At 42.9% G+C, this 14,651-nt stretch overlaps 1 protein-coding gene across 13 annotated transcripts in view; it reads right to left on the bottom strand.

Moving 5' to 3' along the window:
* LOC139278603 (phosphatidylinositol 3-kinase C2 domain-containing subunit gamma-like) overlaps nucleotides 1-14,651 on the bottom strand; it is a 261,681-nt gene that overhangs the window by 115,776 nt on the left and 131,254 nt on the right. For all 13 annotated transcript variants that reach the window (XR_011596318.1, XR_011596319.1, XM_070897571.1 and 10 more), the window contains 2 exons: nucleotides 9,418-9,511; nucleotides 6,305-6,399 (listed from right to left, as the gene is read on the bottom strand). Coding sequence is in view for 11 of the 13 variants with exons in the window: in XM_070897571.1 (XP_070753672.1) it covers nucleotides 6,305-6,399; nucleotides 9,418-9,511 (189 nt within the window). In the remaining 2 variants the exon portion in view is untranslated. The remainder of the gene's footprint in view (nucleotides 1-6,304; nucleotides 6,400-9,417; nucleotides 9,512-14,651) is intronic.

The following is a 14,651-nucleotide window of genomic DNA, read 5'->3' as shown; positions in this document are numbered from 1 at the left end:
CATTCCTATTCAGGGGAGCTGGGTAGGCTGCTCAATATCTGTGAACTAGCGCGGAGAGAACGCCTGGGCCACCCAAGCAGAGGCCCAATCCAAAATGGCGGCAGTCAGGAGCGGGGTGTAAAGTATATCGCTGCAGATCCAGGGGCCACTCTACCACCCTGTTTCCACTGGGCGGAGGGATTGAACATCAAGACCTTGCTTTCTTGTTGTCCTCAATCATAAGAACATAAGAATATAAGAAATAGGAACAGGAGTAGGCCATACGGCCCCTCGAGCCTGCTCCGCCATTCAATAAGATCATGGCTGATCCGATCATGGACTCAGCTCCACTTCCCTGCCCGCTACTCATAATCCCTTATCCCCTTATCGATTAAGAAACCATATATTTCGGTCTTAAATTTATTCAATGTCCCAGCTTCTGCAGCTCTCTGAGGCAGTGAATTCCACAGATTCACAACCCTCAGAAGAAATTTCTCCTCATCTCTGTTTTAAATGGGCGGCCCCTTATTCTAAGATTGGCCCTCTAGTTCGAATCTCCCCCTTCAGTGGAAACATCCTCTCTGCATCCACCCTGTCAAGCCCCCTCATAATCTTATACATCTCGAAAAGATCACCTCTCATTCTTCTGAATTCCAATGAGTAGAGGCCCAACCTACTCAACCTTTTCTCATAAGTCAACCCCCTCATCTCCAGAATCAACCTAATGAACCTTCTCTGAACTGCCTCCAAAGCAAGTAGATATGCAAGTATTTTGTAAATATGGAAACCCAAAACTGCACGCAGTATTCCAGATGTGGTCTCATCAATACCCTGTATAGCTGTAGTAAGACTTGCCTGCTTTTATACTCCATCCCCTTTGCAATAAAGGCCAAGATACCATTGGCCTTCCTGATCACTTGCTGTACCTGCATACTATCCTTTTGAGTTTCATGCACAAATACCTCCAGGTCCCGCTGTACTGCGGCACTTTGCAATCTTTCTCCATTTAAATAATAACTTGCTCTTTGATTTTTTCTGCCAAAGTGCATGACCTCATACTTTCCAACATCATACTCCATTTGCCAATTTTTTTTGCCCACTCACTTAGCCTGTCTATGTCCTTTTGCAGATTTTTTGTGTCCTCCTCACACATTGCTTTTCCTCCCATCTTTGTATCATCAGTAAACTTGGCTACGTTACACTCAGTCCCTTCTTCCAAGTCATTAATATAAATTGTAAATAATTGGGGTCCCAGCACTGATCTCTGCGGCACCCCACTAGTTACTGGTTGCCATCCAGAGAATGAACCATTTATCCCGACTCTGTTCTCTGTTAGTTAGCCAATCCTCTATCCATATTACTCCCAACCCCGTGAATTTTTATCTTGTGCAGTAAGATTTTATGTGGCACCTTGTCAAATGCCTTCTGGAAGTCCAAATACACCACATCTACTGGTTCCCCTTTATCCACCCGGTTTGTTACATCCTCAAAGAACTCCAGCAAATTTGTCAAACATGACTTCCCCTTCATAAATCCATGCTGATTCTGTCTGACCGATTTTTGCTTTTCCAAATGTCCTGCTACTGCTTCTTTAATAATGGACTCCAACATTTTCCCAACCACAGATGTTAGGCTAACTGGTCTATGGTTTCCTGCTTTTTGTCGGCCTCCTTTTTTAAATAGGGGCATTGTAACAATAAAGAGGGAACAGGTCACCTGACTAGAGTTCCTGATGTTAGAAGCCACCTTAAAGCTGTGTGTGTTTGTGAGTTGTATTGAAGATATAACAAATGATGATGAGAACGAGATAATCGGATAACAAAGCTGAAATTTTTATTGGTAGATGATTCAGCGAACCGCCAGAGACTTTGAGAGCTTCTCTGTTTTGATTAACAGCTACAAATCCAAGGTAAATTACAAGCACACTTGTCTGAATTGTCAGAGTCCAGATGGCCACACCTATGGGAATAATAGGGCACTTGGGGGAGTTTCAATGCCACCGTGAAAGTTTCAGAGTGTATGTGGAGTGGCTAGAAATGTTTTTCACTGCGAATAATATCATCGAAGTCCCCAATGATGAAAACCATCATGTGGTGTTGGGAAAGACAAAGGGTTATTTTCTTAACTGAAACAGGACCCGAGGTGTATGAAACCCTGAAAAATTTGCTTGTGCATGTCAAGCCAAAGGACATAACTCTTAAGCAGAACAGCACTACAGCCCCAAGCCCTTGGAAATTGCTGAAAGTTATTGTTTCGGAATACAAGATCAGTTAACCGAAGAAAATATCAGTGAGTACATTGTAGCATTAAAAAAGCTATCCATTCACTGTAATTTCAGAAACTTTCAGGACCGAGCATTGCGTCAGCACTTTGTTTGTGGGATGAAAAATGATGTGATCAGAAGAAAGTTATCGACAACTCCTAACTTGACTTTTGATTTAGCTTGTCAGACAGCTATGTCAATGAACACGGCCGACCAATATTCCTGAGAATTTCATACTATTTTCAGTCGTCAGACAACCGAGGTGAATTGCCTGCAGGTTAAAAGTAAAAGGCAGTTGGGCCCCAAGGTCTCAGAAACTGGCAATGGTAACAGAGCATTGAAGTCCGCTGTCGGTGCCTGGGACAACACATTGCTCAAAGTTGTCCATATGTGAAGGTAGAGTGCTTCATCTGCAGGAAAACTGGGCAGCTTGCGAAGGCATGCCGACTGAAGGGTAAGCCAGCTTACAAAGTTATAAGTAGAAATCCCTAGAGACTACATAGCATGGAAGAAAAACAGCAGGATGAGGAGGTTTTAGAGCTACACATCATCAGGAGCACAAGGTTAGCTAACAGTGATTCGAAGAGTATCATCATCCATGTAGATGTTGCAGGAGCCAAGATACCCATGGAAGTCGACACTGGTGCATCCGTGAGTGTAGTACTGGAGTTGCTATACCTCGACAAATTGCGTGATTTCCCATTGGAGCTGCGAGGCTACTCGGGAGAAAACATTCCTGTGGTAGGTCGTATTACCGTATCAGTGAAATATAAGGATCAATTTCAGAGCTTGCCTCTATTAGTAGTGGCAGGAGACAAGCCTGCCTTACTAGGAAGAAATTGGTTGGGATCACTGAAGTTGGATTAGAGTGAGATTTTTCATGTTGAAACGAGATTTCCATCAAAGGATGATGTCATCAAGAATTATCCAAAGGTGTTCTGCAAAACAGGCAGTCCGATCCAAGGCTTCAAGGCGAGCGTCAGGCTACAGAAGGACGCTAGATCGGTTTACTGCAAGCCACGTCCCGAACCATATGTACTCAAGGAGAAAGTTGAGCAAGAACTTAAAAGACTAGAGACTGAGAACATTATTTCTAAGATAGATCTATGTAATTGGGCTACACCCATTATTATTGTATCCAAGTCCGATGGTAAGGTAAGGTTGTGTGATGATTATAAAGTAACCATAAACCAGATTCGAGGGTAATCTCCACAATACATTGCCAAATGTAGAAGATTTGTTCACAACACTGACAGGTGGTCAGATCTTCTCAAAGTTGGATCTTACAAATGTCTACTTACAACTTGAACTAGATGAGGAGTCCAAGTCATGCTTGACTATAAATATCCATCTAGGCCTATATCAATTTAATAGGCTACCATTTGGATATCTTCCACTCCTGCCACATTCCAAGGGGTGATGAACCAGATTTTGCAAGGTATTGAAGGGGTAGTATGTTATTTAGATGACATACTAATTTCAGCACCAAATAGACAAATTCATAATAAAATATTGAATGAAGTCCTCAAACGGCTAGAGAAGCACTGAGTATGTGTGTCTGCTCATAAGTGTGAGTTATTTCAAAACTCAGTGGAGTACTTAGGGTACAGAGTAGACAAAGATGGTTTAGATCCAACCAAGGGAAAGCTGGATGCAATCAGAAATGTACCCACTCCCAAGAATGTCACTGAATTTTGATCATTTTTGGGTCTTTTGAACTATTATGGGAAGTTCCTACCAAATTTGGCTATAGTATTACATCCACTGAATGAACTATTGAAAAAACAAGTCCATTGGAAGTGGTCAGAAGAATGCGATACAGCATTCAAGGAGTGTAAAATCAAATTGGTAGAGAGCACCATGTTAGTTCACTATGATGTATCTAAGGAGATCAAGCTAGCATGTGATGCCTCTCCGTATGGATTTGGGGCAGTGATCTCTCATGTACTACATGGTGGGGGAGGAGAGATCAATTGCTTTTGCTTCATGCACTCTCAGTGCCAGTGAGCATAATTATGCGTAAATCAAAAAGGAAGCTTTGACATTCATTTTTGGGATCAAGAAGTTCCACAAATACTTGTATGGTCATAAGTTTACCATTATGGACCATAAGTCCATGACAGCAAGCCTCCATCCAAAGTCCCCAGTTCCAACATTTGCTGCAGCCCGAATGCAGAGATGGGTTTTGATTTTGTCAGCATATACATATGATATTGAATACAGATGATCAGCTGATCACAGTAATGCTGATGTTATGTCTAGATTGCCTTCCTCATCACAAGTTACACCCGATAGGGAAGAAGTGTTCTATTTTTCATACATTGATGAACTGCCAGTCACAGCTGAAGAGATTGGTAGAGCAACCAAACGTGACCTATTTATCTCAAAGGTGTATGATCATATTGCAAATGGCTGGCCAAACTAGGTAATAGACAAAGATATTCATCCATTCTTCATTCATAGGAATGAAGCATCAGTCGATAAAGATTGTATCATGAGGGGTGTAAGAATGCTTATTCCAAATAAATTCAGGTCCAAATTATTAGGAGACCTCCATGACCAGCACCTGGGAATGTGCTTGACCAAGAGTTTTGCACGCAGTTATTTATGGTAGCTAGGTCTAGATAAAGATATAGAGTACATCGTCAGTCAGTGTACGACATGTCAATTGGTAAGCAAGAAACCACCATCAGAAACCACCATTACAGCCATGGAAATGGCCTCCCAGGATGTGGCAAAGGTTACATATTGATTTTGCTGATCTAGAAGGACAACAATTGTTCATTGTGATTGATAGCCATTCGAAGTATGTCGAGGTGTTTCCAATGTGGAAAATAACAACAAGTAAAACATTAGACATTTTACGAAGATTATTTTCTTAATTTGGCCTCGCAGAAGAAATTGTGTCTGATAATGGACCACAATTTTGTTCAGAAGAATTTGCACAGTTCACGAGCAAAAATGGTGTGAAACATACCAAAATTCCACCGTACCACCCTGCTTCAAATGGTGCAGCAGAGCGCACAGTGCAAATTGTAAAATGTGCCCTCATCAAACAGATGTTGGATCCAAATCCAAAAAAATGACAGTTGTCATTGGACCACAAAGTGGCTAATTTTCTAATTACGTATCATAACACTCCTCTTACAACTACTGGTAGAACACCAGCAGAGTTGTTTCTCAAACGACAGCCACAAAGCAGATTCTCGTTGTTAAAACCAAACTTGGCACAGTCCATAGAAGAGAAACATTTAAGACAGAGAGAGAATCATGATTGAGGTAGAGTAAAAGAGAGAAGTGTGAAATTAACTCAGAAGGTGGGAGTGAAGAACCATCACCATAAATGGTTACCAGGAAGAGTGCTGAAAATATGTGGTCCTCGCACATATTTGATCAAGATGTTTGATCATGGACAGGTTAGGTTTGTTCACATTGATCATATTTTACCTGCAGACGAGAAAGTAGTTGAAAGTGAGAATGATTCAATTATTTCTGACTCATCAGATAGTTTTGACACAAGTAAAATACCAATAGCATATCCTGCATCCAATGTACTGGAAACAAATCCAAGAGAAAGTCAGAATATAAGTCTGAGTCTGAGTCAGGCAGACAAACTGTCTGAAGTTGGAGAGAGTTCAAATGGAAATTAAAGGGCATCCCTTAGAGGAAAACTTTGCTCAGGATCAGCCTCGAATGAGTTTAAATTCAACACCATGTTTGGAAGGTTCTGTTCGAGAGCGAAGGTATCCTCTTCGAAACAGAAAACAGGTGGTTAAGTTTGATTTGTAAATATGGCAAAATAAGTCCATATCTTTTGTTATGTATAATCATGCAAGTTATGTATGATGATTATTTTGTTATAATTACTTCATCATTAAGGAAGGAGAAGTATAATATATATAGCTCCACCTGTGGACTACTGTTGCACTGCAGCCAGTGCTATTTACAACAATAAAGAGGGAACAGGTCACCTGACTGGAGTTCCTGATGTTCGAAGCCATCTTAAAGCTGTGTGTGTGTTTGTGTGTTGTACTGAATATATAACAGTATCTATAATCTTACCAATACAACTGATGTGCTACTCGAATGCTCCTGAGTGAACGATCAAGTAAGAATTCCACAAGAGGGCTGTTAAGATGCCATTCGAACTTTACTGCCTGTTGAAGGTAGAATAGTGTTTTAAAAGTTGATCGTTGCATTCTAGGCAATTTACCCGTCTACGTTTCCAATTTCGCTCACTAACAGACCAACATTAATAAATGTTTTGCTTCATTTCAGAAATTTCGGCGATTATTATCCATTTATATGTCAACTGACTGAGATTTATAATCGTCAAGACAGAAGGCCAAAGGGAAGGCTCCATGTAAGCTTGACATATTTGTTTTGTCAGTCACTCAAATACAGCAACTCAGTTTGTTAAAGGCACCCTGCACCCTTTTTAAAATGTCAAACTGAGGTGCTCAAAAATCAGAGCTTCATCTCGTATTAAAAACTTTCTAGGGTGAAATTCTGAAATGGCACAATGGAGATACACCTTGGAGGCACAATCTGCCAGTGTCCATTCACATGCCTGTCAATATACAGTGACAGCAAGGATTCCAACCTCGATCCGAGATTCATTCGTCCTGCTATTGTCATGTCCCTTCCCCAGCCAAGATCGTATGTGACCATGAATTATAATGTGCAGTGCAGATTATTAATTATTAATTTATTAATCTGTACCTTTGTGTAAACTGGGACCAATATTAGCACAAGGTTAAGATTAGCAGTGACCAATGTTGATGTGCAGCCAGAAGTCAGTACATTTTATAACAAGCAGCTCATTGGGGGTTATAGATACGGACAGTCAACAAATTAAAATGTCAAACCTGCAAATGCCACACTGGAGACATATGTATTACATTGAAGGGTACATTGTATTGAAGGGTAGTATTAGTATTGAACATTCCAGTGTTACCAGATGATCTACTGTCACATTGTATTTCCTTGAAGGTATGTTTTGGTTATGAATGCTAGCTTGTTTTTGCTTCAATAACCATTGACTTCATGATGAGCTACTGAATACAGACAGTGAGGGGCTAAATTACTTTCATGATTGCAAATCCAAGTCATTTCTTACTCACAGGTCCAGTAGTTCCATATGAAGGAGCTTTACTATCAATAATTCAACATGCATGTGACATAAAATATGATAAAAGAAAGTTTTATTTTGCTTTTGGTCAGTTTATTTTTCGATTGGGTTTCTGCAGACATGGAAGATACTTTTAATACCAGCGAAGCCTTCGAGCCTAGAAGTATCTCTCAGTTTAATATGGCACAATAACAACAACCTGCATTTATATAGCACCTTTAATGTAGTAAAATGACCAAAGGCACTTCGCAGGAGTGTAATGAGACAAAATTTGGCACCGAGCCACTTAAGGAGATATTAGGACAGGTGACTAAAAGCTTGGTCAAAGAGGTGGGTTTTAAGGAGGGTATTAAAAGGAGGAGAGAGGGGTGGAGAGGTGCAGATGTTTGGGAAAGAACTTCCAGAGCTTATGGCCTAGGCAGCTTAAGGCACTCCATCTATAGTGGGGCGATGGAAATTGGCGATGCGCAACAACCCAGAATTGGAGGAGCGTAGCGATCTCGGAGGTTGTAGGGCTGGAGGATGTTACAGAAATAGGGAGGGGCGAGGCCATGGAGGGATTTGAAAACAAGGATGTGAATTTTTAAATTGAGACGTTGCTGGTCTGGCAACCAATGTAGGTAAGTGAGCTCAGGGGTGATGGGTGAACGGGACTTGGTGCGAGTTAGGATACGGGCAGCAGGGTTTGGGATGAGCTCTTTGATATCATGCTCAAATGTGTGAACTTAGCCAGTGAGGCTATTTGACAGTGGATGGCATCGCTGCCAACCCCACTCCTGTCACCAGCCCAGGCCCAGACGCACACGCACTAGAAGAGCTGACTGTATACAGATCAGCAGCACGAACCTTGCTTTGTTTCCTCCCTTTCTTACCCTGGGACATGAAGGTCAATGGCACTGGGCAGGCTGCCACCCGACTGGGGTCAGCTAACTCAGCACAGATCAGGGATCAAACCTGAGCTTTCCTGCGAAGTATATCTCAGTAACACCCCATGGGGTCTGACTAATAAAGCCGTTAGGAGAATTCGCAGCTACAGGGGCTGAATTTGCACCCCGACTAAGAGTAGGCACACTCATTGGTTTTGAGGATTTTTCTCCCCAATCCATGGGGTGCAGAATAGAATGATTTTCAGGTCTTTTTTTTTTTGGTTGGGTTGGATGTCGGGTCAGCTGCGGGGTGGATGTGCCGTTGGGTCAAGTCGGCCGCTGCTCCGAGTCATCAGTGCCGCGCTGATGATATCAGCGCAACACGGACATTTGGCGTCATGCTGGCACGTCACAACATCCCTTCCCTTCAGTTAAGGGGAGGACCACTGCATTGGGTTTGGTTACGCCCACTGGGCCACCAGGAAGGGGTTCGGCCAGGCCATCAGCCTGCCACCCAAGGGGTGCCGGGCTGCCTGTTGGCGGCCCGGCCGAACCCGTGGCCACCATTGTCGGGCTGACCTTGGAGTCGGCCGATAAATAAAGTAAAATGGCGTCCGCGACATTGAGCCCTTCTGTTTAATGGCGGACGTGCCGCCCAGGCACATACAGCTTGCCGCAGGGGAAAGCGGTCAGTGACATCGAGCGGTGGCCATTCCGCTCTTGTGGGGCAATTTCCCGCACGCAGTGGGGAAAGGCAGTCGCTGCCATTCGGTACGGGGTCAACGCGTGCCCAACGGGCGGCACTGAAACTCGTTCCCGCTGCTCCCAGCCCGGGGGCAATTTAGGACTTGTCGGCCCAACCATCTGCCCCTAATCGGTAAGGCCTATCTGCGGTAATGGGCCTTAAGGAAAGGGGCAATTTTCGGCCCTATAATCTTAGTTTAGTTATGCTTCCATTTTTGTTGTGCATTGTGCATTTCCAGGCCCTCATAGCAGAGCCATGTTGTCATACAATTAGAACTTTCTCACTACAACAGTAGCTCGATTAAGTTGGCAGAGAAGCTAAAAACTTTTTTTTTTAAAGACAAGCTTCATTTTGCAAGTCCCTGGATGGTAGAATAATGAGGCTTGGCTGCAATTCTGTTGTATAATGCAGTACTTTATCAAAGCCTATTTACCTGAACTAACTGCGGCAGATAATCTAACAACTCGTCATCCAGAATGGTTCCAATCTGTTGGACCGCTGCCTGACGAAGCTCTTGATCCGAAAAACTTATCAAGTGGAAAACAAAAGATATAAAATGAGTAAACGTAATTCAACCCTTGGTATACAAGTCACAGTTGAACGATATTATGCTGAAGCCAAACCCAATTTTACTAGTAACTGAATTAAAAAAAATTAACAAGTATGTTTACTCTCATAACAAAGTTGATCCTTCCAATCCGGGCACTTCGTTTGGAAGCCTCTTATGGGCCAGATTCTCCATTTTAAAGAACATAAGAAATAGGAGCAGGAGTAGGCCATTTTGCCTCTCGATCCTGCTCTGCCATTCAATAAAATCATGGCTGATCTGATCTTGGCCTCAACTCCACTTTCCTGCCTGCTTCCCATAATCATTAACTGCCTCTTTTAACTCCAGGGACTTGAGCACAAAAAGAAATCTAGGCTGACACTCCAGTGCAGTACTGAGGGAGTGCTGCACTGTCAGAGGTGCCATCTTTCGGATGAGACATAAGAACATAAGAACTAGGAGCAGGATTAGGCCATTTGACTCCGTGAGCCTTCTCCGCCATTTAATAAGATCATGGCTGATCTGATCATGGACTCAGCTCCACTTCCTTGCCTGCTCCCCATAATCCTTTATTCCCTTATCGCTCAAAAATCTGTGTATCGCCGCCTTAAATATATTCAATGACCCAGCCTCCACAGCTCTCTGGGGCAGAGAATTCCACAGATTTACAACCCTCAAGAGAAGAAATTTCTCCTCATCTCAGTTTTAAATGGGCGGCTCCTTATTCTAAGACTATGTCCCCTAGTTTTAGTTTCCTCCGAGTGGAAATATCCTCTCTGCATCCACCTTGTCAAGCCCCCTCATTATATGTTTCGATAAGATCATCTCGCATTCTTCTGAACTCCAATGAGTATAGGCCCAACCTATCTTCATAAGTCAACCCCCTCATTTCCGGAATTAACCTCGTGAATCTTCTCTGAACAGCCTCCAATGCCAATATATTTTTCCTTAAATACAGAGACCAAAACTGTATGCAGTACTCCAGGTGTGGCCTCACCAATACCCTGTACAATTGCAACAGGACTTTTCTGCTTTTATACTTTATCTTCCTTGCAACAAAGGCCAACATTCCATTTACCTTCCTGATTACTTGCTGTAACTGCATACTAACTTCTTGTATTTCGTGCACAAGGACCCCAAGGTCCCTTTGTGCTGCAGAACTTTGTAACTTTTTTTCATTTAAATTATAATTTGCTTTTCTATTTTTTCTGCCAAAGTGGATAACCTCACATTTTCCCACATTATACTCCATCTGCCAAATTTTTGCCCGCTCACTTAGCCTGTCTAAATCCCTTTACAGATTTTTTGTGACCTCCTCACAATTTGCTTTCCCACCCATTTTGTATCATCAGCAAACTTGGCTACATTACACTCGGTCCCTTCATCAATATAGATTGTAAATAGTTGAGGCTCCAGCAGCGATCTCTGAGGCACCCCACTAGTTACTGTTTGCCAACCGGGAAATGACCCATTTATCCCAACTCTCTGTTTTCTGTTAGTTAGCCAATCCTCTATCCATGCTAATTTATTACCCCCAACCCCGTGAACTTTTATTTTGTGCAGTAACCTTTTATATGGCACCTTATCAAATGCCTTCTGGAAATCCAAATACACCACATCCACTGGTTCCTCCTTATCCACCCTGCTCGTTACATCCTCAAAGAGCTCCAGCAAATTTGTAAAACACGATTTCCCTTTCATAAAACCATGTTGACTCTGCTTGATTGAATTATGCTTTTCCAAATGTCCTGCTACTGCTTTCTTAACAATGGACTCCAGCATTTTCCCCAACAACAGATGTTATTTTTAACCAATAAGGGAATTAAGGGTTACGGGGAGAGGGCGGGTGAGTGGAGCTGAGTCCACGACCAGATCAGCCATGATCTTATTGAATGGCGGAGCAGGCTCGAGGGGCTAGATGGCCTACTCCTGTTCCTAATTCTTATGTTCTTATGTTCTTATGTTAGGCTAACTGGTTTCTAATTTTCTGCTTTCTGTCTGCCTCCTTTTTTAAATAGTGGCATTACATTTGCAGTTTTCCATTCTGCTGGGACCTCCCCAGAATCCAGGGAATTTTAGTAGATTACAACCAATGCATCCACTATCTCTGCTGCCACTTCTTTTAAGACCTTAGGATGTAAGCCATCAGGTCCAGGAAACTTGTCCGCCTTTAGTCCCATTATATTATTGAGTACTACTTCTTTAGTGATAGTGATTGTATTAAGTTCCTTCCTCCCTATAACCCCTTGATTATCCACTATTTTTAGTGTCTTCTGCTGTGAAGACTGATACAAAATATTTGTTCAACGTCGCTGCCATTTCCCTGTTCCCCATTATTAATTCCCCAGTATCATCCTCTAGGTGACCAACATTTACTTTGGCTGCTCTTTTCCTTTTTATGTACCTGTAGAAACTCTTACTATCTGTTTTTATATTTCATGCGAGTTTATTTTCATAATCTATCTTCCCTCTCTTAATTATTTTTTTTTCGTTGTTCTTTGCTGGCTTTTAAAAGTTTCTCAATCCTCTGGCCTCCCACTCGTCTTTGCCACATTGTATGGCCTTATTTTCAATTTGATACCATCCCTTATTTTAACCAAGACGTTAAACCGAGGCCCCGTCTGCCCGCTCAGGTGGATGTAAAATATCCCACGGCACTATTTCGACGAAGAGCAGGGGAGTTTTGCCCAGTATTCTGGCCAATATTTATCCCTCAATCAACATAACAAAAAACAGATTATCTGGTCATTATCACATTGCTGTTTGTGGGAGCTTGCTTGTGCGCAAATTGGTTGCCGCGTTTTCTACATTACAACAGTGACTACATTTCAAAAAGTACTTCATTGGCCGGAAAGTGCTTTGAGACGTCTGGTGGTCATGAAAGGTGCTATATAAATGCAAGTCTTTCTTTCTTTTCCTGAATTGTAAACCGACTTGCTACCAAAATGGCGGGTACAGAGGATTTTGCTGTGGCGATTTTGTGCAACACAATTTCATTCACTGGAAGGAGCGAGACCCAGCCAATCATAATACACAACCAATGACGATCCTTTAACACTTTTGAAGTAACTAATGTGGCACTAGGTGATGATCAAAAGAAGCTCATTAATCTAGCTATGGCGTTTGCAAAACTATCACGTATTGGCTTAGTGGCAAATTCATAAAGCTCTTTCCACTATCCAGGCTTTCTTTGAGCACGTAATGGAGAAATTGGATGATCTGTTTTGCCTAGGCAGGGTGACTCTTAAACCTGCTTAACTGATTTAGACAATGAGAATTCAGAAGCAAGCTGCGTGGCAGTTTAACATAGATCACCTGAGCTGCAGAAGTGTCAGGATTTCACTGCTAGAGAAAGAAAACCAAGATTAAGCAAAAAAAAAAATCACTGTAAAATAGCAGCATAGGACACATATGGAGATGACATTCAGCGCCTGTTGTTAAATATATACATGCAACAAAAAATGCTGCTTTCGCACAAAGAGACATCAAGAAAGGGATAACAAGGAACCAAAAATAGCAGGCTAATGCAAATAATGTTGCACATGTCATGATGGCAATGGGAATATACTGCAGGGTGGAATTCCCATGAGGAATATCATTGTCCTCATTCACACACTTTCTACATTTGTGGAATGAAGGGGAGGGAGGCTCTCGATATTCTCGGGAGGTTGCAGCTCTGCACAGACACAGGACCATTAGGAACAGGAAGAGGCCATTCAGCCCCTTGAGCCTGCTCCGCCATTCAATTAGATCATGGCCGATCTGCACCTCAACTTAATTTACCCGCCTTAGCTCCACATCCCTTGATACGGTTACTTAAGCAAAATCTATCCACCTCAGTCGTGAAAAGCTGGAACTGACCTAGCATCCACAGCCTTTTGGGGGAGAAAATTCAAGAATTCTATTACTCTGTGTGAAGAACTGCTTCCTGATTTCCCTCCTAAATGACCAAGCTTTCATTTTAAGATTGGGGGGCGGATTTTCCGGTCTTTTGCGCTCCGCTTTTCGCCCCGGAGCGGAAGGAATGGCGGCGGTGAGGTAATCTGGGTAGGCGGTCAGCTTCCAGCACCCCACGGGGGTTTTCGGGGATGGTTTTGTGGCAACGCAGAGCAGTACCGCCCGGCAGAGCTGTGCCGGTGTGCAATGTGCGTTTTTTGACTGCCGCCCGACCCATACGCCCCACAGCGCGCCCTGCTGGGACCGCCTGTAAATACGGGCGGTCCAACCAACACCAACTGCAGAGAGATAATTAATGCCATCCTAAGGTAAGTGCGATTGTTTTTTCTTTTAACTATTTTGCGATTTATGTTGTGGCGGCGTAGGCTATGTATTGGGAATGTTTTTGTGGGGTAGTTTTCAGGTTTTTTTTTCTCCCCAGGTTTCTCTTGGAGCACTCCCAGGCCGTATCTTTAGCTCTGGATTTTCCCTTGCTAATGCCCAAGAGCGGTGTACAAATCCTCTCTTAGCGCTGCACCCCAGACTCAGGGCCCAGCTGCCCAATTTTGATGACTGAGGCGCAAACTGTTCCCCGGGCACAAACGTTACCGCCCTGCCGCCATTACTGCCCTGAAATCTTCAAAGCCGGAAATCCAGCCCCATGTCCCCTCATTCCTGATTCCCTCACCAGAGGAAATAGTTTCTCTGTATCTACCCTATCGAACCCTTTTAACATTTTGAACATCTCGATTAGAGCACCCCTCAATCTTCTATACTCAAGGGAATACAGGCCAATATTATTCATCTGCTTCAGCACATTTTCACTTATTTGTACCATATGTTGCATCAGTGTGTACATTGATTGTGCACAAGTGCTTGATAGTTCATATAATGAGCCCACCATGGTGCCAGCAAAGGAGACTCTTGCCACTGATGCAGGTAGCTCAGGATCAGTTGTACACAAAGGAGGCAGATTTTCCACATTCCACATGAGCTGTCAGTTGGCTGAGGTGCCACCCACCACAGCTACTCCCTCAGCTAGGGACGCACTGAGAACTTGGGCACATAGGGCGCATTCAGAACTTTACACATCAGGATCAGTGAATACAAGAGAAAGCCATCGAACGTGCCCATCACATCCACTTAATACATTGAATAAGACTATTTTATTATTAGTATACCTG

This window comes from Pristiophorus japonicus, chromosome 13 (assembly GCF_044704955.1).
Source record: "Pristiophorus japonicus isolate sPriJap1 chromosome 13, sPriJap1.hap1, whole genome shotgun sequence".
Taxonomy (NCBI): Eukaryota; Metazoa; Chordata; class Chondrichthyes; family Pristiophoridae; genus Pristiophorus; species Pristiophorus japonicus.
Note: the sequence above shows the minus strand (reverse complement) of the source record. Positions and strands in the feature narration are given on the sequence as shown.